The sequence below is a fragment of the Periplaneta americana genome, chromosome 7 (genome assembly GCF_040183065.1).
Source record: "Periplaneta americana isolate PAMFEO1 chromosome 7, P.americana_PAMFEO1_priV1, whole genome shotgun sequence".
In the NCBI taxonomy this organism is placed as follows: domain Eukaryota; kingdom Metazoa; phylum Arthropoda; class Insecta; order Blattodea; family Blattidae; genus Periplaneta; species Periplaneta americana.
The window spans coordinates 26877675-26897559 of record NC_091123.1 but is presented as its reverse complement, the minus strand read 5'-3'; the positions used below and the strand labels follow the sequence as shown (position 1 = coordinate 26897559).

The 19885-nt window shown below is 33.9% G+C and overlaps 1 protein-coding gene across 2 annotated transcripts in view; it reads right to left on the bottom strand.

Annotated features, from left to right (window-relative positions):
• The window catches only part of LOC138703005 (SIN3-HDAC complex-associated factor), a 99932-nt gene that overhangs the window by 11657 nt on the left and 68390 nt on the right, over nt 1-19885 (bottom strand). For both annotated transcript variants that reach the window (XM_069830492.1, XM_069830493.1), the window contains one exon: nt 1-19885. This exon is cut by the window's left edge and continues 11657 nt beyond it. In XM_069830492.1, coding sequence (XP_069686593.1) covers nt 19471-19885 — 415 coding nt within the window. In that variant the 3' untranslated portion in view covers nt 1-19470.

Below are 19885 nucleotides of genomic sequence, written 5' to 3'. Positions count from 1 at the left end.
CGAACTACAGGTTTGTTCAGTGGTTTGAAGAGTATGAGGGAATTAGCAATTGCAGCTTTTGAAGTAGGCTTTGGACAGTAAACCTTCTTATTGAAGTAAGCCCAAACATTTCTTTGTTTTTGCTTCCCAAAATGTTCTGATAATCCATAATTTTCCATTACAAAACTTCGACATCTTTATTTTCCATAATCGAGTCTCTCCATAACTAACATTTCAGCTGTCACTGGAAATTACCACATACTGCCACAATGAGATACAAGTGATCTTTAACAGATTTAATGATGCTTTCATGCTCACCAATCCACATTAGTTGGCATACTACCCACCAGCTTTTATTCAACACAATTGGAATTAATTATATTGCTAACAATGGAGTAGAGAAAAATTACATATTTCACTTAAAATGGTATTTATGGAGAAAAAAAAAATTCACACTATGCTGAATATATATGTAAATATTTCCAATCAAACTTTCCATTTTTACATTGTTAGAAAGAATACCGAGTTCTAGCAAACTTAAGACAAATTTTTCACAGCAGAATACAAAGCTAATGTCATTAACAGTAGTTTTACACAATAAATGAAGTTAATTTTGCGCCACTGATTCAGAAACTTTGGCAAAGCATTAAAAGAAAAATCATAGCAGTCTGAACTACAACATTACACACATTAAGTGCATGTGTGTCTGCCAAACGCATGAGAGTATCATGGACTTAAAAACTGTCACAAATTAATATAACACACTAATAATAAAGGGCATAAATTAGTTAATAAATATGCAATATATAATATTATGAATAGACGGACAATATTAAAAACATATGAAAATTATCTTTCATAATATACTGATCATGACAAACAAAAACATTGCCTCTACAATAATCATTGAGGTGTGCATACCAAACTACTCATGGTGTTTCACAATGTTTCATTAATATCCATACCCACTCCTAAAATGAAATATGCAGGATAAAAGTAATTTATGCATAATAAAGGTGTTTCATCTTTTCAGTTCTAGAAAGCTCAGAATGAAACATCAAACATATACCTTGTTGGAGTGTAACCTCAAATATGAAGTTCCATAATTTAGGAAAATCTTGTTTTTTTTTATATATATACATGTATATAACTGTTTTAACCTACTGATACAAGGTTTTGTTTTGGAAGTCATAATGTAATTCTTCGAGAACGAAAATAGAAGCATGGAGAGGGGGGGAAGGGGCACATTTAGATGAAAAGCTTTATCGAAACATTAGAAAATAATTGAAGCGTCGGCTGGAACAACGTTGTAAGTTACAAAATTTTCATTCGGCGTGTTTCCGTGTAGTAATTGTATGTCATGTAACCTCGCTATACTCTTTCGCTTGCAACTGTCCCTCAATCCAGTACGTGAAATTTGTCCACTCAAAAGTTTGCTACCCTATAAGAACAACGTTGTACGTGCAGTGGCGTAGCATGAAATTTTGAGCAGGGGAAGCTAACTCAAGTTGTCTTTCATGCAATATGAGAAAATGTATTACAAAAATACAGTCTTAAAATAAATAGTAGTCAATTTTAAGTCAGCAGTCGAAGATTGGTTGGAATAAATAACACCAGTAAGGCATGACCTCAAATGATATGTAGTAAAATACGATTTCACGATTTACACATATCTCTTAACAAATGGACACGTATACGTATAACATTAGCTCACTCCCTGTCATTCTTACAGAAATCACAATATTAGAATCATTAGTAAGTATGCGTCTGTGTTTTGGTCGTGTCCTTCATTGACAGCAAGGGAGTCGGTCACTTGTTTTTTAAATCACAATTTTGTTCGTAAGTCAGTCTTGATAATACAATTGTCCTAAAAAAAATTCAAGTAAATTAGTGTCAGGAACTGTTATTTCGCTCATTATTTATAATATCAGCCACAATGCACACTAACACTTCAACTGAACACAACTGACGACAAGGGATAACTCGGAAACTACTCATTTTAAATGTTAAAGCTAGCTTCTTTGCGAGACTTGCGACTTGGGTAGCTTAGGAAGGGATGGAAAATCTGCGGGGTGAATTACACAGAAGAAACCAGTCTGCTTGGAAGCTGGTGTGTGCAGGCTTATTGTTTACTGCTGCATCACAAATCATCCTGAGCTGCCGCATCACAATTTTTAACGTGTAAATATAAATTCTATTAAAATTAATAAATAATTTTCTCCATAAACTGCAGGTTTATTATAAAATTATTAACTGGGGAAGCTAAGCTTTTTAGCTTACATTGACGCTATGCCACTGTGTATGTGTACACATTTTTGCAGCTCCTGTAAATTTTATCAAATGTAACTTATAACGTTGTTCCAGCCGACGCTTCAATTGTTCTGAAGACCTTATTTAATTTTCATTCACATTCAGTATTTTAATTTCTTAAGTATTATCCTATTATCTTTCATGGGTAATGGCCATTGGTCTTCATTTTCGGAATGTGTGTAGCTGATACGAAGTAAATTCCTAGCTCTAGTCTTGCATGCATACATATGTTATGATGCACAACACTGCTATCCAAAATCTTTAAATGCATGAAATTAGTTGAAGTAAAAGGACAACGGTTTTGTCACTCATACAGTTTTACTCCAATTTGCTTAATTTTTAGTCGCTAAAAATTGTTCCAGTCTTCCCCAGCCAATCAATTATGTTAATTATGTGAAAAATGTGGAACAAGTTAAGTCGTTCTCTCTCCCCAGTTTTCAATAAAAAAAATACAGGCTCAACAAATTTGTAACATGTCTCTCTCATCTTCTGTAAGCAGAACTGTTCATGCATTGCTGAATTTAAAATTACTTAGCAAATTGGAACATATTTTTTCCATAAATTTAATTTTAAACAACTGTCTTTTTTAGGTCAAAGAATGCCTCTTTTAGCAAGAACCAATGTAACAATTTTATGTCTTTTTGAAAACATATTTTATGGATTTTGATACACATTCTTACAATTTCATTTTCGATGCAGGTGTTATTTTCATGTGAAATCATTGTATACTATAATCATTATATCTCTTGATTATAAAATTGTCTCTAATGTTATATACAGAGTCACTCTATGAGACCTGAAGAATGGGAAAAGGTTTGGTCAACCCTAATACTTTCCAGTGTGTAACTGCAAATTCATACTTAATGGCATTTTCTCAGATTACTTTGCAGCACCAAGTAAGGGGTACGGAAATAAAAGTCAGCCTCATAATATCTGAACTAGACAGACATGAATGGTCATAATCACGAACTACCATTGTTCAAAGTTGAAAAAGTTGCAGAGAATTGTGAACACAAAAATATTTCGCTTTTTTGTGTAGTCTGAAATCCGAGTGAGAAGAGCACAACATTCAAATATCACATCAGAACAGCACAAAAATCTATCATGTTAATATATTTCAACTATTTGCAGTACGAAAAGTGAGCCTTACTTCAAATCTTATTGCATTATGGTATATGACAACTATAGTCCAGAGAAGGAATATCGGCGTATCGAATTCAGTATACTTTTGCATGTCTACCTCCCACCAATGTACCACAAATGACAAGCTAGTTTTTCACCGCAACCAAAAAGTTACTTATAGATGTTCTTTGATGATCTTACTGGTTAGTCAGTGTATTGTATGTATTTAGACTACTTTTCATTTGAATTTGAAATATGTACTTCCATGTACAGTAGTGGCAAAAAAAAACCAGACTGACGGAATAATCAGTCACCGAAATGAGCCACTGTGCATGCCATGCCTACATTCACAAGATAGCGAGTAATCTATTGAAATTGTTGTAGTTTCGACTGCTGACGTAGCCCATTTTGAAAGCCATTAGAAAATAAGCTGGTAAAATTCATGTTCTGGGAATAATAAGTTAATTAAGTAGTAAAATATCGCTGCAATCGAGAAGTATTGGAAATAAATTTGAGTAAGGAACAAAAAAAAAAAGTTTCCTTCCCAGGCAGGATTCGAACCACGAAAGTTTTAGTTACAAGTCTCGTTCTGTCACTGTGAACAACGCCCTGAAATCAGCTGCAAGGGTCAGCCTGTTTTTTTTTTTTTGCCACTACTGTACAATTGTGTGACGTGTTCCAAAGAGTAGTTAGTAGAAAAACACTGTAATTTATAAATATCTTTTCTGACATGAAAAGACTATTGACCTACAAGAAGAGAAAAATTGTAACATATCGACATTAAAGGCGAACTTTGTACATTGTGGTTTTCCACACAGTTCACCTCATACTGTCTCCTCCTTTCATTGAAACATTGTACATGGTCTGCCTTACTCCATTATTCAATTATTGGATATGGTATACTCATCCTACCTGTGATAGTATTTTATTTAACCCTTAAATCCATTCTCACTTAACATACGAGGGGGATCCAGGAAATAACGACCGTTTTGTTGTAATAATTAAAAAAAATATATTTATTTGAAAAAACAAAGTCTGTTACATAACTGAAGCTTCCTTTACTTCTCTACATAATCACCACCTACATTTAAATATTTGTCGTATCTGTTCACTAGCTTTAGAATTCCCGTGTTATACTCCTCTGCCGCCAGTTCATTAAGCCAGGTGTTCACTGTCTTCAACTCTTCATCACTTCCAAAACGCGTACCACCCAGAAAGTCTTTCAGCTTAGTAAAAAGGTGAAAATCGCTAGGAGCAAGGTCTGGACTATAGCGCGGATGATCAAAGATTTCCCAACCGAATTGATCCAGCAATTCTCGAGTTGAAGCAGCAGTGTGCGGGCGGGCACAGATTTTGTGGTAGCCAAGATGTTGTGACACAATTTCACCAAGCAAAGAACGAGAAATGTCAGGAAAGGCAATATGCAATTCGTCGAGTGATGTGCGCCTGTCTTGCAAGATTCTGTCGTTCACTTTAGTCTTCAGGTCTTCTGTGATGAGTGATGGGCATCCGGGTCGAGTTTCATCGTGGACATTTGTTCGCCCATTGTTGAACATTTCGCACCATTTTCTCACATTTCTTTCATTCATTACAGTATCACCATACACTTCTTTCAATTGCCGGTAAATTTCTGCAGGTTTCAAATGTTGGGCATTCAAAAATCAAATCACACTCCTCACCTCACAGTCGGCGGGATTATCAATCACGTCGTTCATTTTGAAGTAACACAAAATGCACAATGGCGACTTGTTGCAACCAGTACTCACAACATTATGAGAACACATGTTAAGGAAGCCAGTTGACCTTCAAACAAGGAAGGGGAGTCAGCTGCACGGTGGGTATGCGCGAACGGTCGTTATTTCCTGGATCCCCCTCGTAAAAATTATATATAAAAATAAAGATGTTTCATGCAAACCTATCACATTTATTTTTATCATAAATAGTCCATATGGAAGGATCATTTAAATACCCCCATGGAATAAGGATCTAAGTACATAGGGAAACAATGTACCATATACCCCTTTTCTGGGGGGAGTATTCATTTGACAAAAACAGTGTTACAAAAAACTTAATTGTAAGATCTATTCAGATATCTCATGGTTTTCCAAGCGGTCCGTCTCAAAATGTAAATTTGCCTACGCATTAGAGTCATTCAACAAAAACAGTGTTTATGTACAGGATCCAGCGCCAAAATACCTTCAACTGTTGATTACTCAGGAATGTGTAATGGTACAACATATATGTAAAAATAATCAGAAAAATACTTTAATAATCTGTATTGTACCATGACTAATTCACATCTTCTTGACATTTGTTTATTATATGTTTTAATCTAATTTATTTGTCACTATATCAACATAAAAAAAAATTTTCATTTTATCATGGTACTCTTTGTCCATGGCAACCTGTAATGCTTACAGAAAGAAATTAAAATAAATAACCATTACGATATTTTTCAGTTTATTTTTACATTAATAAAAAATATCTGTAAATTTTAAGCGAGTTTTATGTGAAATATTCCAGGTGTTTCGTAATTCTCCACTCAGTCCATCTCACTTCATTCTGTATAATATATTACTGTGACTCTAAGACAGATGTCAGGATAAGCTCTAATAGAAATGGGTCACAGCCCTGCATATCCCCCCACCCCACAAATTTTGGCATTTTTCAAATGAATTCCACGAGATGAGACCCAAATTCCCTTGCAAATGATGCCTATTTGCATGCCTTTTTAATGTTTCACCTCCCGTTTCCCCTTTATTTCATTCATTCAGCACTGTCTGACTCACTCCACTCTCTACTTAATTATTTAATAGGGTTTGCAGTTCAAAATCAGAAACCATAACTTGGAATTTGACAAATATTGAAGGAACACTATACATAAAAGGAAAATTTAGTACAGTAGAAGACGTATTTACATAGAATTCTTCAGAACCAAGGTTATACAGTGAATTTTAAGAATAATTTAATAACTAAAAAGATATAGATGCATTCAAATTGAGGATTTCAACTGTTAAAACAAAAGCAATGGCTTTCAGAGGGAAAACCATGTACAATGTAAGGTAGCTATAAAAGAAAAAATAATTGAACAAGTCTCACATTTTAATGATCTTAATGTGGAAAACTTTTTTTTTATTAATGTAGTTCTTTCTGACATTTCATTTCATCATCATCATCCTAATAAGTATTGGGCCTAATGGCCCGTTACAGTCTCAAGCCATCTCTTTAAAGGTCTTATCTTTACGAAACTTGAAAGCATCTTAGTTTCCCTCAAATTGGTTGCTGGCCAAGAGAAAGTAGTCCAGTGATGTATTACAAAATAATAGTGTGTTCATTTGCAATGCTTTATATAGAATTATAATTCTGCATACAAAAACTAAATCGAAATAATGTAGGCATATCTTTTTATATAAAAATGTTTATTTTAACATAATATGCAAACTGTCAGTTATGTTACATGTTTGCATAGGGGTGGCAGCTGGAAGCAGCCACTCAAAGTAACGTAAGTAAAGACAGAACATCAATGGAGGTGGCGTGAAGGGGATATAGCTTCATCTACCAATATTCCTTCTCTGTAGCATAATTTGACTGTGTTGACCTATTTTCCAGAAATCTATAGCAGTGTGTATTGGTACTAATCCAATTTGATAAACATAGTGCCAATATTTAGAAACAAGAACCCTACAGCAACAAACATTTGCAGAAAGGTTGTACACGCAAACAACCAATTTAAATTAAATAAGGCTACCAATAACACGAGGGAAGGGGGGGGGGGGCAAGATCACTGGGAAGATGTGTAATTTTTTGTTACAACTAAGCTCTAGAAAATGCAATAGGTTGAAGTACCAATGTGATTTAGGAACAGATGTTTCTGTAAGACTGGTTCACACTTAATGCACCCCTCTAAAGATAAAAGTGTGAAAGGAGTGTTAGTTTTCAAAGCACTTGTAAACTGGGGATGTTTCAAGTAACACTTTGTGCATGTCCTTCCCAACTTTTGGCATGTGACTTGTAAGAGACTTTTAGAAATATCACACAATTCAAATTCTTAATTCAGATTTATTTATTTCAGTGGCTACATAAAGAAAAACTGCATTTAATAACATTGTGTTTAGGGTTGAGGTCACAGCTTCCTGATTGCTTGAAAAACCAATTCATAAATACAAGTATGACGACGGTGAATCTTATTGGATTACTGTCTCTCCCATGTATCAGTAATACAATTATGTCATGAAATTCTGTTTTAATCTCACAAGAGAATGAAACCTCAAAATTTTCATTCTGAAACACTGTCTTACAGTTTACTTTATGTCTTCAATATTCATGCACAAGAAGTCTTCATATGATATAAGGAAATCTGTTACAGGATATACAGCTTCCAATTCCCAATCACTTTGTCATGGTTGGGCCCTGCCACAGTAATTAGACTCAAATTAAAAAAGTTTAAAAAGCAGACAAGGAACAGAGCATTTACCAGACAGATAATCAAATTAGGCTGCTGTTACATAATAGTGTAACATTTTCCCACTAGATGAACAACATTTAAATTTCAAAGCATTCCCTATAACAGGCTAAAATAATTTGTAAAACCATGTTAAAAACAATAATGCACCACAATTCACAACAATTTTATGCTTGTATATACTTTTATCCATGACCATAACGAAAAACATGCCTTTACTAAATACTTTTGCGTTTGTAAAGTAGGCTTTTATTCAACATTACTTTATTCCACTAGTGAGATAAAGACTTTACCTCACAGTTTGAACTTTACCTCACAGTTCATTAGTATTTTCCTAGTACCCGGGCACGCACGTATACTTTTCCATTCAACTATTACTCAAGAAGTTAATATATTAGTTACTAGATGTCACTAAATCCACTTGTTTATTACTTTTCTTTTCTTTTGTGGGCTTCTCCACTTTTCAGCGGTTGCCCTGAATTCCCTTCTGCCAATCCTCCTCCTGCATTTGTCGGCCCTTCATCATTTGCATGACACCGGTTTTCCATGTTTTTCTTGGTCTCGCACGCTTCCTCCTTCCCCGAGGTGACAATTCCAGAATAATCTTTGGCCATCTTCCTTCTTTCATCCTTTTTACGTGGCCTTATCATTGAAGGGTTCGCTTCTCGATTCTTTCAATTACAGACTCTTCCATCTCCATCATTTGTCTCACATCCTCATTCCTTCTCCTTTCCAATCTGGATACTCTAGCACCTCTTCTTGTTCCCTCCATCTCCGTCGCTTGTATCACTTGTTTATTACCATTTCTTAAATATAACTCCTTCTCTTTTCTGTATCTACTACAGACGTGGACAAATTATTAACAAAATTGACGATTTTTATGATAATTCTGTTTATAAAATTTGATTTTTCAATTTAGACCACAGTTGACAATTTTGCATATCTCTATCATGACAATAGACAGAAATATGCAAAAATGTCAAATGTAGTTTAAATTGAAGAGTTAAATTTTCTAAAAATATATAATAAAAATCTTCAATTTGGTTAATAATTTGTAAATTAGCAAAAATGTCAACTACAATCTAAATTAAAGAGTGAAATTTTGTATAACTATAAAATAAAAATCTTCAGTTTTGCTAGGCCTAATAATTTGGAAATATCCAAAATGTTAATTGTATTCCAAATTGAAGATCGAATTTTGTAATTTTATAATTTTAAATTATATAATAAAAACCTTCAGTTTTGCTAATAATTTGTAAATATGCAAAAATATCGAATGTAGTCCAAATTGAAGAGTTAAATTTTCTAAAAATATACAATACAAATGTTCAATTTTGCTAATAATTTGGAAATACGCAAAAATGTCAACTGTAGTCTAAATTGAAGAATCATATTTTGTAAAACTATAAACTAAAAATCTTCAGTTTTGCTAATAATTTGGAAATATCCAAAATGTCAACTGTATTCCAAATTGAAGAATCGAATTTTGTAAAAATATATAATAAAAATCTTCAATTTTGTTAATAATTTGTAAATTAGCAAAAATGTCAACTACAGTCTAAATTGAAGAGTCAAATTTTGTAAAACTATAAAATAAAAATCTTCAGTTTTGCTAATAATTTGGAAATATCCAAAATGTCAACTGTATTCCAAATTGAAGAATCGAATTTTGTAAAAGTATATAATAAAAATCTTCAATTTTGTTAATAATTTGTAAATTAGCAAAAATGTCAACTACAGTCTAAATTGAAGAGTCAAATTTTGTAAAACTATAAAATAAAAATCTTTAGTTTTGCTAATAATTTGGAAATATCCAAAATGTCAACTGTATTCCAAATTGAAGAATCGAATTTTGTAAAAATATATAATAAAAACCTTCAGTTTTGCAAATAATTTGTAAATATGTAAAAATATCAAATGTAGTCCAAATTGAAGAGTTAAATTTTCTAAAAATATACAATACAAATCTTCAATTTCCCTAATAATTTGGAAATACGCAAAAATGTCGACTGTAGTCAAAATTGAAGTATCGAATTTTGTAAAAATATATAATAAAAATCTTAAATTTTGCAAATAATTTGTCCACGTCTGTACGTCGTAATTTGTGCATTGCATCCATATCTAATACGTTTTTTTTTTTTTTAATTTTGTAATAATTAACCTTTTGGGATGCAAGGAGACTTCAACCTGCGAAGTTGGCTTTATAGGATTATAAAACAACACACGTTAGCCAACTGAGCTAAACAGACACGATTTTTAATTAAGTTTTAATATTACTCTTAAGTTTACAGAAGTAAAATGTGAAATTATTTTAATCACATTAGTCCCGTGAACACTTCTAAATAATCCCTAAAACTTCAAAAAGACGAAAATACAAGTTTAAAATGAAAAAATATATATTAAAATTATATAATTAATTATAATTTGGTATTTATCCAATGCCTTAGATACCATTCTTCACTAATCACGGCCTACTACATCATGACCTACCCAGTACACATATCGGTTCTAAAATCCATGCCATGATACGTGATTATATGAGGACTTATTTTCAACATATTTTCTTTTATAAAACATAATTTTTCGTTATGGTCATGGATAAAATTACGTATGGTACTTGTGAGCATGATCTTTATTGCACTCGTGTAATTTAAGCATTCGGCTGACGCCTCGTGCTTAAATCTTTCCACTCGTGCAATAAAGATGCACTTACCTCACAAGTACCATAAATAACTATTAACTGTAGTTTTATTTATAATATACTACACGAATTTATCGAATGTCTGAAAAGTAACTGTTCAGAAAATTTTATTGCACAATATTTTCCCGATAAAAATGTCACCTTGATTCAGACTATAATCTTATGTACAGTTAAAAAAAAAAAGCATATTTCTTACACTAATACGATTTGTATATTTCATTATTTTTTTAACAACACAACTTATTTACTAAACATGTACTTCAATATTTTACATCTTAATAAATATTGCCTATATTTATTATAAAATTTCAATCTATTGCTTAAAACCTATTTGTCCCTGTAAATATCTATGGGAAGTCACAAGCTCATCTGAAATATAATATCTCCATCCTTCATAAATTGTGCGTTCGAGAGAAATTATTTGACTAGCACAAATTAAAAAGAAGAAGAAAAAAAAAAAGTGACATCCAAGCTTCTTCAGAAACTAGATCCAAGGGAAGACACCCAGGACTGTCTTGGCATTTACTAGTAGCAGAAAGATTTAACTTCACCAGCCACCAAGACGCATTAACCATTCGATCACAAATGCAGTTCCATGAAGCTATGTGAAGGAGGAAACCTGAACTGTCCAAACTTTGGAAAATAAAAGGGATATGGTAAATGCTCTCTTCATTAGTACAATCCTGTTAACTTATTTACTAACAATTCTATAAAGATAAATTAGGTTGTTCAGATGACAAGTGATTACATATGTAATATGTTCCTGAAGGCAAATTCCAAAGACAACCCGTTGTAAGGTCTTCACCCTGAGGAACACTGTAATGCAATCACAGACTAACAAAGGTGAAATCTCAATATCAAAACACCAAACAGAATGGGTCGAAGATTCCAAATTTCATAAGATTAAAAATGGCTGCAAGAATGCCAAAAATCAACAATATCGGAATTTGTATGATAATAACTTTCTTGTGTTAAATATTCTTAATGTACCTTGTTAACATGTTTCGACCTATTTTTCGGTCATCTTCGGAACTGGTCATTGTTGGTCTTTAGTACCTCTTGTTTCCTGTGTGTGTGTGTGTGTGTGTGTTTTGAAGTTGAGTTGTGTGTTGAGAATATCGTTGGGTTGTGTTTTCGTGTGTGTATATTTCGTATTGTTCTAGTGTGTTGAGATTCTGGCTTTTTGGTTGGATGTGCAGTATTTCCATGTCTGTGTTGATGTCTCTGCAGGTGTGGTTGGCATTTGTGATATGTTCTGCATATGTGGAAGTGTTTTGTAATTTTGTTATGGCTGTGATGTGTTCTTTGTAACGTGTTTGAAATGATCTGCCTGTGTGTCCTATGTAGAAGTTGTTGGAGGTGTTGCATTTGAGTTTGTATACGCCTGTGTGGTTGTATTTGTTTGTGTTGTTTGTGTATTGAGATGTTTTTGTAGAGTGTTATTTGTTCTGTATGCGATGTTGTACTTTAATTTCTTGAATGAGGTTGCTATTTTGTGTGTGTTTTTGTTTTCGTATGTTAGTGTGATGTATTTTTTGTGTTCTCAACAAACATCTCAACACAGAAACAAACAAAACCACACAGGGGTATACAAACTCAAATGCAACACCTCCAACAACTTCTACATAGGATAGACAGGCAGATCATTTCAAACACGTTACAAAGAACACATCACAGCCATAACAAAATTGCAAAACACCTCCACATATGCAGAACACATCACAAATGCTAACCACACATACAGAGACATCAACACAGACATGGAAATACTGCACATCCAACCAAAAAGCCAGAAACTCAACACACTAGAACAATACGAAATATACACACAAGAAAACACAACCCAACGATATTCTCAACACACAACTCAACTTCAAAACACATACACTCTTTGACTCTACATTACAAAACACACACACATAGGAAACAAGAGGTGCCAAAGACCAACTACGACCAGTTCCGAAGATGACCGAAAAATAGGTCGAAACATGTTAACAAGGTACGTTAAGAATATTTAACACAAGAAAGTTATTATCATACAAATTCCGAAGTGATACAGTGTTAAAAGTTGTGTAATCAAGATTTATGTATCAACAATATATTACATACTTCGTAAATTATAAACACAAGCCAAGAAAGTGCTAAACAATCATATTACAATGGTGTAAAAAATGCTTCAGAAAAGAAGAAAAAAAATCCTATAAAAATTTTTAAAAAATCTTAATTGACTATAGTCCTTGTAACAACTTAAAAAGTGTTTTCATTTGACTGTTCTTAATAAATAATTAATGCAAACAGGAGAAAATGAAATACTGTATTGCAATCAGCAATAAAAGTTGCAGTTTATAAAATGTGAAAACTAAACAGTACACTTCGTTGAACATACATGCAGCACCCTCTACAGTTCATTCAATAAATAAGAAAACATTTAGCCTCTATCTAGTGTTACGAAATACAATTTCCTCTTGTTCACACAAATTGAGATTTCACCATATGCTTAAATACGACCGATTAAACAAAGCTATGATCAGACCTCTTACTCGAACCTGCTAATCATAATTAGCAATTAATTAGAAGCAACTCCTTAGTCATAAAGGCAAGGTCACTTTGGGCCACATTGTACAGATATACAGTTTTATGATAGGCTTATCACAATGTGAGCTACGAAGTAAGGCAATCGAGTAGAAGAGAGCATTCATTATGTAAATTTATTTACAAAGTTTATAAATGCCCTGTTCAGCCAACTCACCTTACTTTATCTTCGAAAAGAACCTTACCAGACTTTCACCATTTCGTTAGACACAACCAAAAGTCCATTTGCCTGCAAGACTGCAGCCTTTCAAGTCTATTTAATGGACAGTTATTTGCAGGTTTCTGAAGACAAACACAAAACCTATCCTTCTGCACCACGTAACTGATATATTTGTATATTGCTCATTGTATTCAGGACATGTAAACGACTTTGAAGTCTTACAGGCAACGGAACAATGATCCAAGATCACGAAACTCTTAGCAAATGCAGTCTTAAAAGTAAAGCAAAGGAAATCTGAACACAAATTCTAATAAAATATGAAAAATAAATAAAATACTTCACATTTAACAAGGTCACAGAAATTGATGCTGAAATTCTTTAATAATATTCTCAATATTAATTTTCATGGAATCTTACATCAGATATTACTTATATAAATATGTACAACAAGAAAACAATGCTAAAAAAAATATTCTTCTGAAGCAATAGACTGCCAAATTCATGTTATGCACAAAAATCTCAACCTCAGAAGTCACACATTCTGGATATATTAGTTACAATTGTAAACAAAATTCACATCCTTCTAAAATTTCTGTACAATAATAACAATATTCCACAAATTATGCTCATCTAAAATGATTATTTATCTATTCTTTTCACGATATATTAAATGCGTATCTGGAGAGCAACTGCCAATCAATATGGCACCTTCAACCACTTGCTATTAAACATTCTCATGGGTTTTTCAGTTCTTCACTGGCAACAATTTGAACTTTCTGACAAACCTGAGATCAGTGTGCATTAACTTGTACCTTATTGCAAATAATAAGCACCCCTCACTTCTTTAATATCTCGTGAACATTTTCAATAGACATGTACAAAATTCAACCCATCTCATGACCCGTTCCAAGGTCAGTCACAAGAAACTAATGAGATAGAGTATGTTTAGGATAAAATCTAGATACAACACACCACTCTTGTCATCTGCCACTGTCACCATCTTAACTTTATGTGATGTCAATGGAGTGATAATATATTTCAACTTCATTAAAATTTAATACTTATAATGACGATGACTGACTTAGCCTATACAACATTATGACCAGTTTTTTTAAATTGTTGCAAAACACATTTGAAATGAAGAAAAATAACAAAATAGAGGGGAAGTGGTTTACATCATGTGATTAAAAAATAAACTCTATTTGAAAACACAGAATTTTACCTAATGTGATATTTGAATAGAATTCCTGACGAGAAATAAAATTCTTAACATTATGTTCATACATGGCTTCCCATTGCGAAACAGCAAGCCATTCCAGTTTGATTATTGTTTAGAAATGGGCATGTGAACCTCAATGAATATGTTCACAAAACCTTTGGCACTTCTACCAATATTTACATAGAACAGCACTAAAGGTACGGTTTGTTTACGGCGATCATCGCCGGGCGCACATCGCCAGCGATTGTCGCCGGAGTTGCTAGCAGTTGAAATGAGTGGGCACGGTTTCTTTACAGTGAAGATCGCCAGCGCAGTTCATTGGACGCGACGCAGATCGCTGGAGGTTGCTTCTGAAGCAAATTCAGGACGCACATCGCCGCATTCGTGTTCAATAATCAATATTTAGACAAGGTCATGTTGTAATATCGAATATCTAATCTGTACACGTCAACCACGTCTGTACGTTTTGGCTGCAAAACAAATCACGACGTTTTGTAATTTTTCGCGGTCTGAAGACGAAATTATTACTGAATATGTGTCACAACATAATGCTCTTTTTAATATGAGCATGTGAATTAATAAACAAATTAAACAATAAACCCTTACATTACATATTACATTTTTATCACGCCCGAGCCCCAGAGAATTTCGTTCAGTGTTGGGTAAGGGGGAAATTCTCTCTTCTGTAAGTTTTCTGTGACTAGGCCTACCTAAGTACTTACGCGGTATTCTGAAATATAGCGTTTTTTTTTTTTTTGTAGAGATGTAGTTGATCGTATATACAAGGCATAATAAAAGCCCAAACGAACCAAACCTAACCTATCACATGTTCGTACATGTAAAGTGTATAAGCGGATTACGAAGGGAACTACCTCAGCGCTAGTTTAGCCAATTTTTTAAATTATTGTTTGGAATACACCATGTAATATAATACAGTATCATAATCATAATAATAATAATAATAATAATAATAATAATCAGTTCATAACCTGAGTTGCTGCCTATCTTTCAACTGGAGTTACGGGGGTCTTGACAAAATTTGTAGGTAATTTTAACATTGTCATTTTCAATTAAACTCAAATCATAATCAAACTGGTCAGGTGAGAGTCTGAAATATTCCTTACATTTTGTAGCGTTCTTATAAAGATGTCTCATTATCATTGTGTCAAAACAGAATTCTGTAAACCTATTCCTGAATATTTCATTAGTCTGTAGCTTGTTCCTTTTATAATACGCATGCGAGATTTTGATATCGTCATCTCCCTCTTCTAGAATAAATAGCAACTTCATTATCTTAGATCTATTCATATAATTTTTAGGTTATGTCCGTGGCCTACATTAATTTACTTAACCATATGTAGTAGATGAAGGAATAAACAAATGAGAATCTACAGCGATGTGCGTCAATAAAGAAACCACTTCTCGGCGATCATTGCCAGCGTTTATAATCGCCGGCGATGTGCGTCTGACGATGATCGCACCGTACCTTAAAAGTAGAAGTGGTTATAAAACATTTTTAACAGACGAAATATCCAAAGCACTAAATGGTGGAAGTAAGGCTGTTAACCTCAGAAATAGAATATATCCTCACTGCGAAATTAGTACTTCATATCAAACAGTTATTAACACTAGGTTCACACATACACAATAACACAGTAGTGGGGAGGGGAGGGGTTCACTATGGGATTATCATCATCATTCACAGTGTGTTCCAAAATGTCAGGTGGCTGATTAGTCAGTCAATAGGGTGACTGAAAAATATCACACCCACAACACTATCAAACTCCATCCAACTACTACACAGGACTGAGAGTGGCAAACAACCTTAAGTGTGGCATTTACTGGAATGGAGATGTGCCCTTCAAAGCAGAGGGCAGACAAATGCTAGAACGAAACAAACTTTTAACTTTCTTACATTAACAAGAATGTGAGAATATGGTTTTACAGCACCCACTGCAAGTTTATATTAAAAGCCAAAGTAGTTCGTTACCCAATGAGATACAAATCTAAAATTTAGAATTGCACCTTGCCGTACAACAAACCCATACACTAGCGATATATTAACAAAATGTGCCATCAAACACACTCTGGAGCATATCTTTAAATCAATCACATATACTTCAAAGAGTAATACTCTACAACGGCAAATAAAATGCCTGCATATACAATTTTAATACTCAGAAGTTTGGAATCCAATCCTATATTTACTCCATTCCAAACCCGACATAATACTAACAACGTCTTACTCTGTATAAATAGGGTCTGTTACTTAGCAGCGATCTGAAATGTATTACACCTGCTGGAAGTACCTTTCCAACACAAATAGCACATTTACAATGGATGTGTGCACTGCTCGAAATATGAATGAACTTCACCATTTTCTCAAGTCTCCTTGCAAGTTCATTACTAATAGTCACAGAATTAGTCTGTGAATAAGATAACAGAAATATAATTTTAGTGAGAATATGATATTAATACTGAATAAATAAGGAAAAAATCTAACACATTTTCTTTATAAAAGGAATGTAAAAAATTTCAGTAAACTGCCACACATTTCTTGATCCATTTCTACAGAATCTTGAGCTATCTAGACACAAGGCTGTTAAAAAAAATTACACAGGATCTGAGCGAAATATGCTACAAATATTATAAACACAGAATTGTCATATAATATTTAAAGATCGTTTCCATCTATGAAAGGTTTTAGTGTACAACTTCTCACAGATGAGAATTAACAAGTATACATTACACTGTAAACAATCTAGTATTAGTTTAATTTGATCTCCAACTCATGAAAATGACAGTGCTTGTGTATCAACAGTGAGCAAAATTAAATGAAACTACTGAATGGGGGAAGGAAGCAAATAAGCCTAAATGCCACTTATCTAAAGACAAATTTCCGTCTATGAAAAATTTCATTGTACAACTTACACAATAATATTCACATGTGCATTAAGTGAACTCCAATTTGTCCCCTAATCTCTGGAACTAAAACAAATCTGTTCCCTAACAAAAAATAAAATCACAGAAGTCAGAAGAAAGAATAATGAATTAACATAATGAGCTGAAGTACTACCCATCAATTTTCAATGTTGGTTCATTTCCTTCCAATGACTCGCAGCTAGGAATATATACCTTGTTTACTGTGTCTCTTGTCTGCTAAGAAGTCTCTTGATAATTTTGATCTCTTCAGTGTTCTTGATACATTTTTAATCCTGTCTACATAATGCGCATTCTCTTGTTTTTAAAATTTTTATCCTGTACAGATGAATGGCTATGAATTCAGTCAAAACACAGCACAGTTCAAATTTCACTGTATTAATAAACATTTTAATGGCAGTTTCACAGTCATGGTTTCCAGAGTTGATCCATATTTCAACCAGCAACTGACTATTGCTTTTAAATAAAGGTCAAGAATGAAATGCCTCTAGTTCCTCACTCTATTCAAGAGTGTTTTATAATTGTTATATCTACAATTATTGGCACTGTGATTTGAGAGATTAAATTCGAATGCATTAAGAGCTGAATACAAATTCCTTTCTTTTGTAGTAACCTTTGGTAGCATCGCTCATTCATATTTCAACTGTCACACATCCATAACATCCTGAAGCTGATACGGACAAGCAGTTACATCCTGCACAATATGAGATCACAATACACAAAAAACGGTTTCGAGAGTTGCAAAATAAACCCTTTGTGATTATGGCAGTAGCAGTTCTTGTAACCGGCTCGGGTTACTGGTAGTTAATACACTTGATTTCATTATCAGTCTCTTTAAGGTACTGTATTAAAATTGTCACATCAGCAATAAATACTTAATGAAGATTTCACTTGCACACTGCTACTAGAATGGGAGATTACAATAACATGTGGGATGTAACAATAATACTTTCTTCACTACAGCTGATACCGCACTGGGAGATTCTTTCAGACATCGAAACATGGATGACTCAGTCTCTACGAAAGGGAGGCAAGGGATAGGAATACATAATACAGTAACACTAAGTAGTTTCTTGAAGGTAAGTGTTGTTCTTTGAGACTAGATATTGATCCTCTTATAAAAATCCACACCATTATCTGAGTATTTACTCTCTGCAAATGAGAGAAAAAATATCTTGCTGCCAAGTACAATGTGCTGTAGACTCCAGCAGCCATGGCCATGTTAAAATCCCCTCTTGTTTACTGGAAGTGGGCGGGATTCTAGCATGTTTCGTAAAAGCCTACATACTTGTCGAAAGTGATAAATCTGCCATGCAAATGAGCTCTCATTCAATTGCATGAGAGAATACACGTAATTCATAAATACACAGTATCTTATACATAATATTCTATAGTATACCTATGTTAACTTTCCATTTGATTTAGAGTCTAGAATTTCAATCATGAACATACGAGCAGCAGGCCCATTCATCCATAAATTGTCAAGTGACAGCTGACCGACATGTTGGCTCGCTCTGATGAATAAGTCTGCCACTTGTGTTAAATTCATCAACGCATTCGTTCATTTCCATCCAATTAGGAACTTATATGTATATATTTTTTAATTTATAATTTTATGTCAAAAATTCCACCTGCATTACTAAAATACCTTGTAAGCACAGTGGTGTATGGCAGTACAATACTGAAGACACAATTCATTTGTGATCACCTTTTCTCCTTAGAGCAAGGCTTTTATTCTGATATGCTGCACAGTCAAAAGGGAGGGGTCTGTTATTGCTTCTCCAATTTTTCATTCTACATAAGGAAGAAACAAGTCATGGAAAAATCCCTACGTATCATGAAATGAAGACAGGCAAAGGAAAAACATGCCTTCGTTTTGGACCCAACACTGATTGATTGGCATCTTCAACAGTTCTTAAGATTACACGAATACGTAAGTCATTAATGAAGTAATAAATTAAGATGATTCTATGTGCGAGCTTTCGTTAATTGGGCTGTTCTGCAACTTCCTGTTGGCACCGATTTGCAGCATGCATTGCAAACTCTGCCAGTGGGTTGGAGGCAGTGTTTGACTCTTCCCGGCCATTGCTCCTCCTGCCGGTGGCGTTGGACCTATGGTGGCCACCTTCTCCCATACCCTGGTTCGAGGACTCGTCATAGCCAGAGTCCGATGACGAATCACTGTACGACTTGGTTAATTTGCTACCTTTCATACCACTGCTGCCGTCGTCATGTCCATTTGGGGCATTATCACCAGCGGCATGGCCCAGACCACCAGATGTCACCGCCTTCTTTTCCTGTTGTTGACTCTTACAACCACGACACGGCTTCAGGAACCGAGGGTCAACAATTATTGCACCATAGGGTCCCTTGAATATCGTGCCACAGCAAACTTTCTCT